The 18,975-nt window shown below is 35.7% G+C and overlaps 3 protein-coding genes across 10 annotated transcripts in view; 2 read left to right on the forward strand and 1 right to left on the reverse strand.

Annotated features, from left to right (window-relative positions):
• Positions 1-3,187, forward strand: part of LOC109595652 (nuclear receptor-binding protein homolog) — a 91,206-nt gene extending 88,019 nt beyond the window's left edge. For 2 of the 3 annotated variants that reach the window (XM_020011065.2, XM_020011066.2), the window contains one exon: positions 109-3,187. In XM_020011065.2, the coding sequence (XP_019866624.1) occupies positions 109-360 (252 nt within the window). In that variant the 3' untranslated portion in view covers positions 361-3,187. The remainder of the gene's footprint in view (positions 1-108) is intronic. The other variant, XR_007548176.1, reaches the window with a different exon arrangement.
• A 175-nt stretch (positions 3,188-3,362) lies between these two features.
• Positions 3,363-4,650, forward strand: LOC109595642 (lymphokine-activated killer T-cell-originated protein kinase). Its single transcript, XM_020011056.2, has 3 exons — positions 3,363-3,512; positions 3,571-3,756; positions 3,808-4,650. The coding sequence occupies exons 1-3, from the start codon at positions 3,404-3,406 to the stop codon at positions 4,446-4,448; spliced, it is 936 nt and encodes a 311-aa protein (XP_019866615.2). The 5' UTR covers positions 3,363-3,403; the 3' UTR covers positions 4,449-4,650.
• A 742-nt stretch (positions 4,651-5,392) lies between these two features.
• Positions 5,393-18,975, reverse strand: part of LOC109595653 (partitioning defective 3 homolog) — a 61,909-nt gene continuing 48,326 nt past the window's right edge. For 2 of the 6 annotated variants that reach the window (XM_020011069.2, XM_020011067.2), the window contains 16 exons: positions 12,348-12,551; positions 11,574-11,676; positions 10,883-11,450; positions 10,654-10,814; positions 10,184-10,608; positions 9,658-9,855; positions 8,883-9,524; positions 8,676-8,821; positions 8,298-8,617; positions 8,080-8,148; positions 7,915-8,000; positions 7,014-7,859; positions 6,839-6,954; positions 6,300-6,383; positions 5,797-5,909; positions 5,393-5,741 (listed from right to left, as the gene is read on the reverse strand). In XM_020011069.2, coding sequence (XP_019866628.1) covers positions 5,542-5,741; positions 5,797-5,909; positions 6,300-6,383; positions 6,839-6,954; positions 7,014-7,859; positions 7,915-8,000; positions 8,080-8,148; positions 8,298-8,617; positions 8,676-8,821; positions 8,883-9,524; positions 9,658-9,855; positions 10,184-10,608; positions 10,654-10,814; positions 10,883-11,450; positions 11,574-11,676; positions 12,348-12,551 — 4,281 coding nt within the window. In that variant the 3' untranslated portion in view covers positions 5,393-5,541. Of the gene's footprint in view, positions 5,742-5,796; positions 5,910-6,299; positions 6,384-6,838; positions 6,955-7,013; positions 7,860-7,914; positions 8,001-8,079; positions 8,149-8,297; positions 8,618-8,675; positions 8,822-8,882; positions 9,525-9,657; positions 9,856-10,183; positions 10,815-10,882; positions 11,451-11,573; positions 11,677-12,347; positions 12,552-18,975 lie in introns of all 6 variants that reach the window. The other 4 variants (XM_020011068.2, XM_020011070.2, XM_049968288.1 and 1 more) reach the window with 4 other exon arrangements.

Below are 18,975 nucleotides of genomic sequence, written 5' to 3' on the forward strand. Positions count from 1 at the left end.
ATCTAGTCGCACCTTGTGCGAAACCTAATCTTGGTCGCGATACGGCTTATCTGGCGTTTATTTCCGGTAACGACGCCTACAGTGACTATAAATTGTTTTCTTTTCTAGATCGACCGTGACAAGATAGCGAGCCTGATCGAGGAGGCGCTCCAGAACGCGTCGGGCCACAACAGTCCGACGCACAGTTTCCAAATGGCGTTGTCGGCGGCCGCGGCCGTCGCCTCCGATCCCGCCGTGACCGCCGCCGCCACTCAACATCCGTCGGTGGTACAGCCCCACACCGCCGCCACCCACCTCGTCAACTCGGTGTCGTCGCTGAGCTTGAACCCCACTCAAGTGCCGATGCACACGACTAGTTAGTAATTAGAGAGGAACCAAACTGCCAATGCACATTCAATTAGTTAGTCCTAGTGATATGGTACCGCTGATGGATAAAACAACTTGAAAATAAAATTAACTATATGGTAATTACACACAACACACACAGACAGTGTCTACGAATGTTGATAAATTATTGATAACAATAGACTATTTTCCCAATTTTTTGCGTATGTTAGGGTTACTTAGAACGAAATGCAGGGTTAAACAAATGGGAGAGATTGATGTTCGGAATGTTGTATTTAAGCGCGTTCTTCTAGACTAGCCGATCTATTATCAAAATTTCTCCCCCAATTAATTATTACATAGAACATCACGAGCAACGCATCCAGTCAAAATCCGGCTTCCGTCTCTAGTTCTAGCATTCATCAAGTTGAATATAACATTTTAACATCACCAATCTCACCTAAACATTTGATAAAACAAAAAAAAAACGATAGTTAGGATTTCTAAAAAGAAGATATTTAGCTAAAAAATTTACAATTTAATCCAATTAATTAATATAGATGAATGCCTGCATTTTTTCAAAACAAAAAACTAAACTAAATAAGAGGAAACATTAAGCTTGCAGCTTCTCTAGACACTTGAACGTTGGGGGGGTTAGTCTGAAGGGGGTCGAGGGGTGCGCGCGCATCTCCGGTGCGTCTCGACAGAGCTGAATCTCATTTAAGTTGCTGCTGCGTGGTTTTGATGCGCGCGCCGCCCGCCGCACCGCCTCCGAGAGAACACGGGAGTCTGGATTGTTTTTCGGTAGGCTTTAGATTTCGTGCACGCAATTTTGACCTGCATCATTGTTGTACGGTAGAATGCGTGTATTTGGTTAGATTGATGAAGACTGTTTTAATGCTGGACATTTCCGCTAGTCATGTGACCATGTGTTATACTGTGATCAAGCTCCAATGACATACACTGGACTGTTTATTATTAAGTTTCATAATATATGTGATCTTATAATTGTAAAGATAAGTGAGCGCCTGCTGTTTTCGGCCGCGGACAATTTACCAATCGGAACGTGCCCGATCGATATTTGCCTTGTATGTTTATTTTTGTGTATTATTTGTATTATTATGTTGTTTGGTTGTCCTCGATTTTTTGGTAAATTGTCCGGTAACGAATGAATTAGCTTCCTTTTATAAATAGAATACTCGTTGCAAATGTTTTCTTATTTGCCCCTTGAGACTGATATATTATTAAATTAAGCTTAGATGGTAGTCTTTATCAGGGCAGGACCAAAATTGAAGATTTAAACGGATGTGTGTGGAGGGGGACACTCTAACTCGCAAACTCATTTGATTTAGAATTTTTGTTGGATGAATTTTTTCAATTTTGCAATTGGAAGTGGCTGTTTTAGGAATTGGTGCAATTAAATTGTCTTGAAATGAACTGTTTCATTTCGGAATCCCGTATACGATTGTTGAACATTGTTAAAAATTCAGTTTTTTTTTGTTAAGGCCGATTTAAGGAAATTAATTTCTTGGTTTATATAATTTTAAAGCAAGTGAGTTTGTTCATTTTATTGAGGAGTTGTGAACTAATAATTCAATGTCTTAAACTAGGTATTTTTTGTAAATATAAATATATTTTTTATTAATAATTTAGTTAAAAACATTATTGTACTATTACATTTAAATGACATTGTTTTTATAAACATACATATAAGAGATATAAAAAATTGTTAGGACTTGTTCAAATTTTAAATTTTAATGTTATGAAATGTCATTTGAAGTGGGCAGCAAATTATGTTCACAACCCCTCACATAAATATTCAGAATTCTCATATAAAACAGGAAAGATATTTATTAGAACAACATGCATTAACCTATTTATTTTCTTTTTAGTATTTAAGCCTGATTTAAATATGAAGGAAGAATAATGTTGAATAATTATAAATAATTGTAAATATATTATGTATAACTTGTACGAGAAATGTAGATATTGAATTTTTTATTGAAAAATATAGAAATAAGTATATTAATTTATTGTATCATTAATTTCATAAAAATGGAAGAACTCTGTTAGAGGTCCCGTGTGATAATTCGCTCAAAAAGTAGAAAAAGTTTGGCTGGAGACTAACCCACTGTAGTTTTGTTATTACTATTTTGTTCGACAGTTTTGTCCCGAAGTTTCTTAGGATACATATTTTCGCTTCTCAATTTATAATCTTGTAAACGCAATACAATGTATCGTTCTTCCGTTTGTGAATGAAACAGCCAGAGTTTTTAACACCTAATGAGATAAAGTTTAAGCACCACATGTAACCACACGTTATGTTACAGATTTATATTTTTGTATTTGTTACTGTAATATACGAGAAATGTAAGATAGATTACGCAACTCTGACTGTTTATTCAATCACCTTTTTGCTCATATTGAGTAAACATAAAAATATACATAAATGTCGCAGACAGTTTGATCTATTTGAGTGTTTAAAAGTCGATATATATTTTGGTTCATGTGATTGGGATTGACACCTGTCAGAAAGTTTTGGATCAACTATGATAATTTCTAAATACCAGATAGATTTGACTGAGGAGAAAGGTAAAGACTTTGCATTTATTGAGCTTTTCGCCAAACACTATGCTGTCCTGGAGTGTAATATGCAATGGAAAATATACCACTTCTGTATACATGTACTGTTTCTTGCTGTACTGTGATAAGCACATGTAAGAGACTAGTGGTATAATGAAGTGGTTTATCAACATTGATTTATTTAGTTATTATTTAAGTTCTTGTTTGTATTTGTATTATAGTACACCACAGGCTGTTTACTGTATACCTAATTTAAATAAATATGCAATATGGCCAATCATGTAAGTGTATTTTCTTTTCCAATACATTTCTATTTTGTTTACCTGAGAAAAAAAACCATTAAAGTATATAAGTAAACTTATGCAAACGTGTAATAATAGTTGCCTATAAAGGAAGTAATTACAGAAACCTGTTTTGGCAATTTAAATTGAAGTTGTCATTTGACTGTTGGTTGTTTACTCTTTTAAACAAGTGCATCAGTTAAGTGAATATTAGAATGAGTGAAACATTCAAAACTCCTTTAAAAGTTAAAAAAGGTGCCAAATTGCGAAGCACTATTGAAATCCCAGCTTCACCATATCTAAAACAAATCGGCTTTGGGACTGGTATATTTAATGTTATTATTTAATTTTAAATCATAGCTTATGTAAATTGTTTATGTAGGAGTAGCAGTCTATGAACTAGAAAGGTCTCCCATATCCAATAAAGCACAATCACCTTGGGCAATCAAGAAACTAATAAAAAGGAATAAAAAGAATGAAGAGCTTAATGAAAGACTGATAGGGGAAGCCAATGTGTTGAAAAAATTAAATCACAAAAATGTAGTTGGTTTTAGGGCTTTCCTCAGAGGTAATTATATAAAACATATATGAATTGCATTAAAAACATTGTTTCTTTAAGGTTCGGATGGTAGAAATGTGCTGGCAATGGAAGAATGTAGTTCATGTCTTGGAGACATGATAGAACAAAGACCAGAGTCCAAATTGCCCCCATATGAGTCTGCTACTATTGAAAAAGTGGCTCAAGATGTAGCCTGTGCACTGGACTATCTGCACAACACTGCCTTAATTTTACACTGTGATGTTAAATCATATAATGTTTTGGTAAAGGGTGACTTTGCAATTTGTAAATTGTGTGACTTTGGAGTGTGTTTACCTTTGAAACCTAATGGACTGTTAGATGAGACGAAAGCAGGAGAAGATGCAGCTTTCATTGGAACACCAGCATGGAGTGCCCCAGAAATTCTATCCTATCCTCAGGTAATCACTGCAAAAGCAGATATCTATGCTTATGGCCTAATAATATGGGAGATGATTGCATTGATGCCTCCAGCTGATGAGGAGATTTTAGATAATCTGGATGAATCCATGGACACAAGTGTGGAAATTAGCAGCAATAGAATGAGACCTCCTCTTCCTGATGTTGATTTAACTGAGGACTACACATTTGTGTTGGAAATTTACTTTTGTTGCACTCATGAGATTCTTCAAGAGAGACCCAGTGCAGCCAATTTAATCACTTTGTTTAATAATAAAATTTAAATTGTCACTGTGTATTTCTAGAGTGCACAAGTTGTAAAAGATATAAATTTTTAAATGTATTGTTAAACATGATTAAAAATTTCTTCAAAATATGAATACAATAATTTTAATGTTTAATATCATTATTAACTGTATCTTGTAATGAATTATATTAATAAAAGTATGACTGATATAAAATTTATTTATATTTAAAATAATTATGTACAATAAAAGTGACAGAAGACAAGTTATAAATTATATTTATTACTGTTATTTATTTTTATTGACTTTTAAGCGTAATTTTAAAATATATTTTAAAGTTTTTAGAACTGTTCAAATAACGTAATAATAAAGCACATTATTTTAATTACACAAACCTAATAAGCAAGTAAAAATATATTATTGTACCTTATACAAATGCAATCTATTGAGAGTTTATTTATTTACTTTTCAAATCATAACTTTAAGATGTAATTTTAAAATTTCTAAAACCGTTCAAACAATAATCTGTATTTATTTTTATTATTATTTTTAATTAAATTATATACAAAAATAGAAATAAAGCATTTATTGACAATACAAATAATTTAAAATAAAAATTTAATGTACTTTACACAGTTATATTCTGTTAAGTATTTATTTATTGATTTTCTTAATTGTAGCTTTAAAATATAGTTTTAAATTTTCTACAATCGTTAAACAATATAACAAACGTGCTTTATATATTTTATTACACACAATGAGAGAAATAAAAATTGATTAAGCTTCATTTATTATTATTTTTTAATTTAATTATATACAAAGTACAAGTAATAATAAAAGAAAGTAAAAATCTAATGTACTTTACACAGTTGTATTCCATTAAGAATATATTTATGTTTAATTATAGAGAACATAATACAAGGTGAGGGTGCAATAATTTTAATATCAACAATATTAATTATATTAATAAAAAACGACTGATATTTGTGTATAAAATTTATTTATATATAATAGTTATGTACAATAAAAATTTCAAGAATTATATACAATACAATAAAAGAATAAAAAAGGCTGAAGCCTAAGCATTATATATTTATAACAATATATTTATTACTATTATTAATATTATTATTTACACTTTAGTCCCGTTTTGTTGGTGCTCGCCTATCGTGACGTGCGTAACGAACGGCCCTCTTTGCTGGTTATTTCTCGTATTCATCCTGCCCTGAACCTGCTGCTGTTGGCGGGGTAACGAATTCGAATTCGCGTCCTGATACATCGGTGGCGGTTGGGCAGGTTGCATGTTATGAATTGGATTATTTTGTCGATTCCCTGTAAACCAAAATCGTTAAATAATTGTGCATGGACAATTTTGAATCAAACATACCTCTCATATTTAATACTGATTGCACGCTTTCATATTCGTAATAATTAGAAACTGGCCTTAATTGGTTATCAGTTCTGGTCTGACGTTGGGAGTGGTACTGATGTTGTTTCCGACTGAAAATTTAATAAAACAGGTTAATACGATAGGATTGATTGTTTGATTTTGACGGCATGCATTTAACTCATTAGTGGTGCTAGTGCAAAAGAAGAAAGACAGTATCTAAGAATAACAGTTGAGTTAACTATTTTAGTATTTTTTAAATTTTATATACTAGCGATATATTATTATTTTGTACCATTTTTATGAATAACAAAATATAAAGAAATGCTTAATTAAAGTTCTACGTTTTGTATATTGGAGACAACTAAACTCAACTACAGCTACACAGATAACAAGCAAACACACACAAAAAACGGATAATTGTTAGTTACACAACACAACACAACACAAAAACATGCTTTCCCCTTATTTCCTTTTCATAGAGTGCAAATAACGGTGCGTACCTTTCTTCCTCCACCTTTAATCTTTGTTGTTGAACTTGCAGGCGCATCTGAACTATCTGACTTTCAGATAGGGGTTCTTTGCGGCTGAACGGGACAAAATTCAAAAAAAACATTACAAATTGAACAGGGACAAAGGGCGTGGGGTGTGAGACCAAAACGATTTAAAATATAGTGGATGCGAAAAGTGTGCTCGACATAGACGTGGATTCACTTCAAAATATTTAGGGTGTTTTTAAGAAATTTAAAGTAGTGTTACATAAACTTGGACGGACAAAGTTGTTAAACACAATTGAATACTCCCTAAACGTATTCACACGAGCCGCATCCCAACGTTGAACATTACCAACTCGAAACAAATATAATTTCGGTTGATAATGCATGAGAACAATTCTTTTGGAAAAATTATTCGTCATGCAACATACAATTGTTAGTTACAATATGAGATGTGCACAACAAAGAACAAAACATTTTATTACAGGAATGTTTAGGCCCATTGCCGCGTACAACATCCATAACCATAATATGTAAAAATAGTTTACCTGAGGTGGGTCTGTAATTCGTTGTAATTCACGTAGTGGGTGAACGGTACTGATTCGGTGATGCCAGAACGACTCCCAGGTCTGCCATAGTACTCCCCATATCCATTATCATTTCTCTGTAACATACATACAATTTATATCACACTTTACGTATTTAATTTAAGCCTTTAGTTACCTGTTGCTGACGGTGGTCGTAGATACCGTCTCTTTCATCCGGCTGATAATACGTATGCCTTTGGTTCGATCTTTGATCCTGGAATTTACGATCGTTCCTTCGGTCTGAACCGGAGTTACCGCTTCGGTACTTCACTGGAGGTGCCACAGAGTTCTCCGGGATCACCTGCACTTGCTCGGCATGTCGGTGTATAAACCCTTGTCTGGGATAAATCGGCTGATGCGAAGAGTGCTGTTGTTGCACATTATGTTGTTGTTGTTGCTGCTGCTGTTGCTGTTGCTGCTGCTGGTGCTGCAGTTGCGACATCGAATTTTGCGGTGAATGTGAATGTTGATTCTGGGCTACGTTTTGATTTTGTTGTTGTTGTTGTTGCTGCTGCTGATCAGCTACTCTCTCCGAATTGTTGCTTTGGTTGTCATTGTCGTTGTTTTGTTGTGGCTGTTGGGTTGGATTTGCATTAGCATCGAATTCGTTCGTCTGGTGGTAAGTTTGTGTTTCAAGCGTCGGGAAATCCATTTTACGATGTTTGCCAAATCGAAACATCGAACCAATGCCTTTTAGAATACCAGGCTTTTTCTTGCCAGCTTTAATTTTGCTGTCCAAAGCTGCGTTTAGGGAAGACTGTCGGGGAGCACCTCGTAAATTGGTAAAGCCGTCGATTTCTCTCTCGTTGTCCATTGGTCCGTCTAGCAGCCAATGTTTCTTTGCACCAATTTCACTTCTATGATTGGGATCGACGACTGCAGCTCTAAAGCTTTCTTCACAGCCTCTTCCGCGAATTACTTTTAAAGCTCCACTCGGTCCTCTATAGCTGTAGGCTGGGTCACCCTCTTCTTGCATCTGAATCTGCAATTAAATTTTAATTAGCATGCTGTATTTTAAGTTAAATTAATATTTATACCTCTTGGACCATTGTTTGAAGGGACTCCAAACTTGAGGACTTTTTCATTCCAAGTGATGGTCCTAATTGTCCCAATTTGTCTGCATCTAAAAATATCAAACAATATTTATAAAAATATATTGTTATGTAACTGATGGAAAAAAATAAGAAAATAAAGATGCTTACACTCAGGATGATCGGAGGAGCGATTTACGCTTATAACTGATTCCACCGAACCAACTCGCACTAAATTAGCTGTTAAAATGAATGAAAAACATAAATAATTAGCACACATGAAAGACTACAACTAATTGTTATTTACAAAAATGAAGCATATGATAGGACGTTTCATTTAAAGCACAAAACAGATTACAAGTAATCTGTCACATAAGCATGATTCTTACTCTCTTTTTTGATCCTCTCCTCGCGCAGTTTTTTCGTCCTCTGATAAGTATCTGTGTTTTTGGCATCCAAGGTAGCATGTCTCTTTTCGGACATACTTTGCCTGCCGAAAGCATCCCTCGAGAATCCCTGGTGATTTTCCAATGATAACTGACTTGCATAAGTCGCATCACTTGGTTGAACTGAGGATTGTGATGAATTTTCTGTGCTTTTATCTGTGTTGCCAGTGGAGAGGCTGGCTTTGCCGTCTGGTTCATGATCACTGCGATTCTCTGGTGTGTTACCATTTGAAACGGTTTTGTTCGTCATTTTTATATTAATCCTGTTAAAATGGTTACATTAAAATAAATTACATATAAAATTGTTTGTAATGTACTTACTTGGAGTTCTGATGACCCATAACTCTTGATCCATATTCATCTTCAATTAAAATGGGTTCTGATGGCGCCATATTTACGGTGGTCGTTGTCATATTACCGTAAGAATTATTCCCCATCATACTATTACTCCAACTATCATGAGCAGCCTATAAACACAACAAATTTGTTAATTTTCATCTAAATTAAAGCAGTTTGAACAATTCTTACCTTATAGTAGCTTTCATTCCTCAATTGCTTGTTGTTTCCGGTAAGTCTCTCTAAAACCGGATTCCACGTATGCATAGGACTCAAAGGCGCATTATGCATGCCGTTCTGATTGGGATTAAATATTACTGTATTAGTTGACCCACCACTCGCCTCCGAATTGTCGTTCAGTGAAGGATCCGTGGACTCCCCAGACTTGTACCCGTCATTGGACTTGTACGACTCGTGTTGAGAACTGTTCGATTTATTGAGCAAACTTTCGTTCGATCTGTTGAAACTTCTATTCGCACCGGGAGAAGACGCTCTTCTGGCGATGGTTAACGTGATGTTTCCAGGTACGGGGCCTTCGGTATGCATCATAGCCTTTCTCAAAGTCTCCATGGCGTCGCTGTTGGACTGTTGCAGCAGAGAAATGCCGTTAACATTCAAAAGTTGATCGTTCGTCCTCAGTCTTTTGTCTCTGGATGCCGCACCGCCGTTTATTACACTTTTAATGAAGATTCCCAAATCCTGGGAACCACTCGTCTTGCCTTTAACGCTAATTCCCAAGCCCGCCTTTTCAGAGTCGTGGACTGGGATGTTGAAAGTCAAAATTTCGCGATGCTTCCATGGGAAGACTGCGTTTTCGTCCGACTTGTCAGGACCCTAAAAATATACAATAAAATTAATATTTGGATTAACATTTATTGTACCCAAAGAAAATACGAGAAGAAGTTAGTGGAAAGATGCTGATACTAATTCTACAATTAGTCTACAGTGAATGTAATAATAAAATTACGTTTAAAGAAGTGTTGGCTGCGTCTTGGAAGTGTGAAATCATTTTGGCTACCGAATTGCTCTTTTCTACAGTCCTGTTTTGTAGAGCTTGAAGGTGACTTTGCGGCAGAGGCGGTATATTAGGGGGTACGTCGTTACTGGCACCACTACCGAACGCCTCCGGTGCTCGTTCTTCTTTTTCATTAGTATTTTCAACGTCCTAAATGACACAAACAAAACACAATGCATTCACGTGACAAACACAATAATACGGTGCTATTAACTAGTATTGACGACTGAGAACTGAACTCTTATCTACAGCTTCCGGAATATTATCGGAGAATGGCAGTTGGCATCGTGCATTTAAACGTGCCATGTAAGATTATATAACATATGCCCTCAATACTAGATAATATTCACTTAAAGTTTACAAGCTACAATCAAGTATAACTAAATTTATTTAAATTTGATTTAAAACAAATATACGGTACAAACTGTTGTTAAAGCTAAAGACTACAACACAAAAAAATTGCATTCACTATATTTACCATTATTCTCGGCAAGGTATTATCAGGGACATCTTCCTGTCTGGATACCACAATTCGAACTTTGCTGCCTGGAGGAGCGTTTCTTAATACTGCCACAGCTTCGGTCTGACTCTTTCCTGTCATTTCGACGTTGTTCACTTCCAACAACCGATCACCAATTTTCAGTCTGCCGTCTTCCACAGCCGCCCCCTTATGTATAATATTTTTGATGTAGATGGGACAATTCCCGCCGGCGGGATTGTCCCTTGTCGTGATGCTGAATCCCAAACCGTGGGGACCTTTCGTTAATTCAATTTCGATTTTTCTGCCAATCTTCCTAGTGTTGTTCACTAGAAGACCTTTAATATTTTTCGAAATAGCTGGAATTTTCTTTGTAGGAGACACAGTAGCCACTTTAGTACTGGTACTCTCTGCAACGGGCATGCCTATATTATTCGACGTATTGTACGGTTCACGGGGATTGATCTTACGTTTCTGTTCGCACTCCACCATAGACACGTTCTCCTTATCGTCGGGGTAGCTGGGATAAACCGGAGCCGGTGGTTTGCGCAGACTTTCCAAGCCCGATGCCTTAATTACTTTCAGTCTTAGTTCCGGAGAAGTAAGTGAAAGTTTAAACATCTCCTGGACTCTGAACAACAAAAGAACAAAAACAAATATTAGATTTTTTGTTTATGAATTAAATTCTTCTTTACCAACCTTTGGAAGGGCATGTTGATCAGGCTCGTGCCGTTGATTTCGACAATCCTGTCGTAAATCGCCAGCCTCCCGTCCCTGTCGATCCTGCCGCCTGGTTCGATTCCTTGCACCAGTAACCCACGATCTTTGCCCAGCCGATCGTACTCGGGCACCACGTGGATACCCAAAGGACCCGGCTCGTTCCTAATGACAATCAACTCTCCGTTCGACTGCGACGGTGGCGGAACGGGACTCGTGGAGTTGTTCGCCTGTCCCAACGGCTCTTTTCGTTTACTTTCACGCGGCAAAGACGTACTCGTGTGTCCTCTGGCCGCCCGATCGGCCGCCTCGGCCCACCGATAACCGGCACCGTCGCCGAGAAATTGCATCGAAAGCCGGTTACTGCCGTTCTGACCCACCCGTCGGAAACCGGTGTCTTCCTCCTCTTCGCGGGACTCTTCCATCCAGTCGGGGCTGGCGTAGCCCGAACTCGGGGGTTCCAGGATGAGCGGTGCGGCGCTCCATCGTTTCGTATGCTCGGACGGAGCCGGCGGACCCACCGGAAGCTGGTTCAGAGCTGGTTCGCTGCCTGGAATTAATACTCATTATAGTAATTTGTTTATTTATTTGTACTTTGAATTATTGGGCAAATGGGACCAAAGGTGACATTAAACGGACTTTGCAATGTGAACAAAATAGAAACAATATTTACCTCTTCGGACTTGTAGGACTCCCGGTATTCCAGAAGCAATCTGTTCTCCAGTAACCTCTATGTCGGTTCTATTATAATGTGGGCCGTATTTGTGGTCTCCATCCTGTAAAAATGAAGACTTAATGACCTCTAAATATCTCAAAATGCTTAATTCGCACATCGCAGTGCGAACATGTGTGGACTTGGTACGAGTTCGAGACGTACTGATTTTCAAACACTGTTTACTTAATATAGAGATGCACATAAAAGGTTGTATTATTTTTTTATTGCATAACATAATTGACTGGAATTATTCAACCTGGTAGTGTAATGATGGTGTTGGTATAGAAGAATGGAATTAGCTGCCTACAATTAATGGTCAGCGCCCACAATCATAACTAATATACTTCGCAAATTACATCGCATAATTTTACTATACTCAGTGTCATAGAAAATAGATTCAGTGGTCAGATTTCATTGATTTTTTGGTGTAGTGTTTGGAATAATAAAAGTAAATAATGTATCATTTTATAAATATAATAATGAATTGGACCTCTACGATGATCCAAACACTCATTGACTCGCCTTGGTTGAAGTGCCTCATTGCAGTCCACCTCCACTAGAAACTGAATCTACTCTTTTAAAGTGGATCATTTGAATGTCAGTAATATTATTTGAATATTATCAGTATTTTTGAAGGTGGTACCGTATAGGATACAAATTAGTTTTACTACTGTACTATATACTTACATATAAATCTTTTTTATGTCAATGTGAGTCTAAAAAAATACTTACGTGAAAGATATCTGGACTTCCGGTACCGACGGAGCTTCCGCTGGCTCCGTCGCCTCCACCATGAAGATGGGCACCTTCACCGTCCTCAAAACTAGCCAATATTTGTTCCCTATCGTCGGCCACATCGTTCAGTCTATCATCGGGGTCCAAAATGCCGCCTCCTTGTGATTGCAAGTTGTGTACGGAGACCCATGAATCAGCACCCTGAAAAAAAAAATAATGAGAATTTATATAATTGTAAGATTAAGCGTAATTATAATAATGGTGGGAAAATGATGGTCATTAACGAAACATTTTTGATGTTTTAAGAGATTAAAATATGGAAATGGCCGGGTTATTGTTCGAGTTTTTACTCTTTTTTTGTCTGTGTGGCATTGAGACGTGCAATTTTATTGTACGACACGTTTGCTTGAGACGCAATTTAAATTACAAACCGATCTGCATCCGATGACCGGTCAATTAATTCAAGAACATCCGAATGGGTTTAAGAACCTTGAAAGGAAAGTGGGAGAGATGGTTTTCGCGATAATGGCCGGGCCTTCGGCGGCGGCACATTCAGCATTACCACTTTCACTGCGCACACAAAACGGTGACAGCTGATCGACCACTTTTACCGAGAACGATTTTGCTTGACGCATCTCACCCATGGTCGGAACGGTAACCGATTCGGACGTGAAAGTGAGATAGTTTCGGCCTCCAACAAAAGGACGAAACAACGCAGGAAGAGCCGACCACTCCGTATACGACGAAAATAGAAAACGTGATAATTGGAAGCGATTCCTGGTACGCGACATCATCTATCACGTTCATTTCGCAGCGAAATAAAAACTAATAAATTATCGCCGGTCCCGACAGAAAATAATTGAAGGCGACCGCTCTTTCATGGGTCCGGTTTCGCTCACGCTATTCTAATTTAGCGAGCTGTTTCTTACCGACTTGCTAAAAGAGTTTTACATGCATGAAAAAATTAGTCAGCTCCGACAGAATTTTTCTGGTCTGTTAATTGCGTCCTTGGAAGCCTCTCTGACCTTACGGCATCCTCCAGTGGTTGCGTCTGCGGTGTTGAGTTTTTCTGAATTGTTTTGCGTTGTGTCGAAATGCGGGGTGTCCTTAAATTACGCCGACAATGCTTTATTGTAGGTTAAGGGCAGCAAATTTGAAACATTTATTTTCTAGTATCGTTCAAATAGTAGTTCAGGTAGCAGTCAATTTATTGTCAAGTGACATTCAATTGATTGCCAAGTGTAACTCAGAAATTGACCAATTTATTGTCCAATTTTCAAAGTAATAAAAGAGGCAACAAATTCTACTTTCCAACAGTTTTTAATTTGACAGTTTGTTTACAAAAATGGGTTTGAATACACTATCAATTCAGAAAATATCATTTCAATTTAATTCTACTTCCTTGACATCTTTATTGTAAATCTATAAAAAAATATATTTATTTTTTAGAATAATTCAAATAATTTAATATATACTGTCAATTTTTCTGTCTAGTTTTCAGATATTCAGTAATTCAGAAATTCACCAATTTGTTGTCCAATTTTTGCTGAAAAAGTGAACAAATTCTACTTTCCAACAGTTTTTAATTTGACAGTATATTACAAAAAAGGGTTCGAATACACGATCAATCAAAAAAATATTATTTCAATATAGTTATACTTCCACGACACTCTTAAAAAAATCTTAAAAAAATATATTTATTTTCTCAAAATCATTCAAATGATTTTATACAAGTCAATTTTTACTGTCCAATTTTCAGACATTTAATTGATTGCCAAGTGTAATTTAGAAATTGGCTAATTTATTGCTCAATTTTTATTTAAGTAATAAATTGTTGAGAAAGGGAACAAATTCTACTTTCTAACAGTTTTTAATTTGACAGTATATTTACAAAAAAGGGTATGAATACACAATTAATCTAGAAAATATTATTTCAAATTCTAAATTTCATGTTTTTTTTGAAAATATTGTAATGTTTAAAAAGAAAAATATTTATTTTCTAGAGTCATTCAAATAGCTGTTTTAGACATCAATTTTTACTGTCCAATTTTCAGATATTGCCAAATGTAATTTAGAAATTGACCAATTTTCATTTAAGCAATAAATTACTGGAAGGGGGAACAGACTCTACTTTCCAACAGTTTTTAATTTGACAGCATATTTACAAAAACTTTTTGGTAACTTATAACACTACCAACGTAAGAACAAAGTTTGTTTACAAACATATATAGGTTACATATACTAATATAACATAACCTAAAAATAAATATGTTGGTCATACTGTCAATGTCAATAAATGTTGTCCTAAATCTACAATTAAACATTGTCTGTGTAATTTGTGTATGTAATAATTGATATTATTTGTGTTTTATCTCCCGCATGTTTTCTCTAGCCTTGAGGTAAATTATAAAACCAAATTGTCGAACATTTTCTACGACACACATTTATAAATTGCGTATGATTGATGGATATAAAATTGACACTGTTTTCCCAACAAATCGTTATCCATTAACCATTTCTATTATTGTGGTACCGATGAAAGCCGGACGAACCAATTTTACCCAGTTTTAGTTATTTTTCGCTCGCCGTGACACAATTAACACACATCTCATTTAATTCTTGTGACATTAATGTTTTTCTTAAAAAATAAAAGTGTATTTACTGCACCATTAAGTGGCAAATAGCTTAAACTGCCCGTGACTTTCACAATACATAACTCAAACGACGACGTTCGAGTTTACTGCAGATTTATTTCGACCAACGTGCGCAAATAAAACGGCTTAGAAATCCGATCCGGTCACGAATTAGCATTGCGACAGGTAGATCCGAACGAAAAACGTTATCCTCTGGGAAACGGCAAGTAATTTTACAACTAATATCCGGTTTCGGCGGCGCCACGACCGAACTACGGTTTTAAGTGATTCCGAAGCGTCGTACAACAGAAAACGAACCTGTTAAACGCATTCCACTTTGCGCCCGACTTTAGTCATACATGCGAAAAATATTACAGTTACATATTAAATTACCTTTGTTACGTTGTTAAGTCGACCGCACGTAAAACCAGAAACCCTACATGGTTTTTTTTATTATTGTTTTAAATGCAAAACGTACGTGTTCATGTAAATCATTATTAAGTCAGACAGGTTAACGAATGACGACGACGAATAAATGAATCCGTTGAAAATCGGACTTTACGGTTTCCCATGTGATAATCATAATGTGAATACTTTGCGTAACAAAATGCAAATTACTTTTCTGCCATGCGGTGACCGGTGTATTGTTTATGTTTTTATTGGAACGTTGCACCAGCTGAAGACTCATTGTTTAATGGACACGTAAAACGACTTGAATGTATAATTCACGGGATAACTATTTGAGATAAATCGACGCCTGTAGTATGAAGGATAATTACAAAAATATCCGTTATTCATAAAACAGTATGAAAATGTCTGTGACCTACAGAAGTGGCCATAATTATAGCAACAAATATGAGGGTACTACTTGAATAGGACGTCAGGAAGAAATGGGACTTGCTGAAATTAGTTCAAGGACTGTGAGAAGATAGTTAGAGATAAAAATTTTACAAATTTAAATGAACTCATCACAGCAATTCAAGATGCTTAAAAAAATATAGATTTCTCTTATATTTAGAAAACGGTCGAGTCTATACTACGGAGATGGGCCAAAATTATAACACAAAAAGAATGTTATATAATGTGTTATAACACAGATTTAATCAATAATCCTTTTTAAATTTGATATTACTATATTTATGTCCAGCTCAATTCACAAATATATATAACATTTTATAGACAAAGAATATGGAAGTTTTTATAATACTGTGTATAAAACAACAATTAATAATTAAGTGTTATGACTAAAATATTCAAAATTTTGTTATAATGACCACTACTATATATTAAAATCTATTGATAACACATTATAATAATCCAGTTGCTAATTAATTTTCAGAACTAAATGATTAAACTATTAATGTATAGGGTGTCCCAAATCCCCAAGTCTTTGGATGTTATGATTACTGAGAAAAACTGACAAGTGTAGATATGCAATTTAATTTCAAATCTGTGTCAAATAATAAATAGTTATATATAGAGTTATTATACATTTTAGGACACCTTATACACATCTTGTAGATACAATAAATTGTGATGAGCAAACTACAATGGAAATTCATTGATTCAAAAATATGATATTGTTTAGATTGTATTGGGAAACAAATTAATATATTATTCACACGATGAGCTTGTTGAATATTACCACATAACAACAACGTCGCAGCACATAAATATTCATTACAAAATCTGACTCACTGATAACGTCTATACACTTACAGTAAATACGCTGTTTTCATCGATTATCGTGAACTTGCCGGGCGAACAGAACTGTTTAATCGGCGAATTCCTGCATCTTTTTGGGGAGAGTTGTATTTTTTCCACAAAACTTATCAGTTTTATCATTTTGTATTGGAACCACCGTGTTTATTGTAAGAAAGTCCGTGACTGACTGAAGCGATTTACCCCCCACCCGCCATTCAAAAAGATTAACCAAAGGGACCAAAAATTCCTATCCGAAGGGACACATTTTACCTGACGAGGTGCAACGAAATTCCTTCAAGAATGTTCGACCTTAATCACGTGATTTATTGTATCACAAACTTGTAGATCCGAAATCCCAGATAGCAGGATAAGAGGATTAACCATAAATTGTAATTTTTAAGCGATTTTATGGACGGTAATCGTCGACAATTTGCATGTTATATTTATGGAAAATTCGGCGTAACGACCGTGCCGGATCGCATTCCCAACATTGCGCTTAACTGAGGATGTTATTATCGAGATTTCACCCGCCAACTAATGCAGATATTTATCGCATTAATAGACCAGAAACAATTTCCTCTCCCATATAATAGTTCTAAGTATGGTATTGGGACAGTTGCTCACATCCTGTGAAACAGCCATGATATACCATTTTCAATTGAACATACACAATAATTGATTTAATTTTTGTTGTACATTTACTTGGCCTTCGAGAGCTTGTTCCACATCATTCTAATTAAAGATTAAACGAAGAACACTTGGTTTGAAAAATACCAGTTCCATTGCATCTATTGAATAATACATAGATGGATGTATGGAGCGTGGAAGGACTGACTTCCTCTCACACAATTTTTATAATGTTATTAGGGGAATTGTTTACATTTACTGGGAAAGTAACTCTCATCTTAAAATTACTATTTAAAAAAAATTAAGTCAACTTATAATTAACATTACAAAATCCTTTTATAAAAAATTGTATTAGAGAAAATATTTATTGGGTAATTATTTGTGAGTAACAATTTAACAGTCAAAAATAACAACTCAATTTGAGAATGGAATATTAAATACGCCCTTAAGATGCGCAGTAGACTTAATATTAGATTTTGCGCATGTCACTCTCTCAACTTATTATTAATATTACAAAATCCTTCTATAAAAAATTGTATTAGAGAAAATATTTATTAGGTAAGTATTTATGAGTAAAAATTTAATAGTCAATTTGTAAATAGAACTATTAAACACGCCCTTAAGATGCGCATGTCATTCCTCTCAATTTATAATTAACACACTATAGGCGGGTAGCAAAATAGTCCAAACTTTGTTGTTGAATTATAACAAAAAATAAGAGATAATTCTTTCAGTTCCATATGTAAACCAATAGAGTAAAATTATCTCACCCCGTTTTTAAAGTAAGTACATTCAAAAAGGTAAAAATTACCCGGTCCAATAATAATCAACAGTTCTCGAGACGGGTATTTTTACCCGACCCGCTTATAGTGTGTTAACATTACAAAATCCTTCTATAAAAAATTATACTAGAGAAAATATTTATTATAGAACATGTCCTTTTCAATTGATCATACATAATCGATTTAATTTTAGTAGTACATTTACTTGGCCTTCGAGAGTATGTATGTTCCACATCACTCTAATCGCCGATTGAACGAAGAAAACCTGGCTTGAAAAATACCAGTTCCACCGCATCTATTGAATAATACATGGACGGATGCGTGGAGCGTGGAAAGGGTCGACTTCCTCTCCCATGCAATCAACAAACCGAAACAAATATTACACTTGCTCCTCTCAATATATTTTTTTCGACTCGTACACCGCCAGTCTAGACGGTTTTGGTACCACGCGACCGGCGGTACGCGTTTTATCATCACGGTGCGATGATGGTAATTCGATGGAATGCGGTCGGCCGACACTCAAATCTGGCGACATCGACGCACACGCAGGAGTGAAACCTCCTCCCCGTCAACACTCGCCACTGTTTGTAAACAGTCGCCGGGGCTTATTATGCAGATTGACCGTGAGAAATGAGATAGTGGACGAAACGGATATTCAGCAGAAAAATATGAGCGGTTTCCTGTCCCGAAGTTTTGCATTCGCACGATAATGCAAATGGCACCAATTAAAGCCGGGCTTAGATAAAGTTATCCGCGATAAAAAATACTTTCATTAAAGCCACACCAAACAAGTGCAGTTCGGTCGTTATGGTTGGTTAATATGCACTTCCTTTGCGGTTTCTCCATATAAGCGAAAATAGTTTTGTGTGTTCGATTGAA

The sequence above is a fragment of the Aethina tumida genome, chromosome 5, assembly GCF_024364675.1.
Source record: "Aethina tumida isolate Nest 87 chromosome 5, icAetTumi1.1, whole genome shotgun sequence".
In the NCBI taxonomy this organism is placed as follows: domain Eukaryota; kingdom Metazoa; phylum Arthropoda; class Insecta; order Coleoptera; family Nitidulidae; genus Aethina; species Aethina tumida.

Excerpts from the sequence above, each read along its gene's own strand:
- LOC109595642 (XM_020011056.2), top strand. The coding sequence starts at position 3,404 with ATGAGTGAAACATTCAAAACTCCTTTAAAAGTTAAAAAAGGTGCCAAA. Across the intron at positions 3,513-3,570 it reads ACAAATCGGCTTTGGGACTG|GAGTAGCAGTCTATGAACTA; the intron begins GTATATTTAATG and ends TTGTTTATGTAG. Across the intron at positions 3,757-3,807 it reads TTTTAGGGCTTTCCTCAGAG|GTTCGGATGGTAGAAATGTG; the intron begins GTAATTATATAA and ends TGTTTCTTTAAG.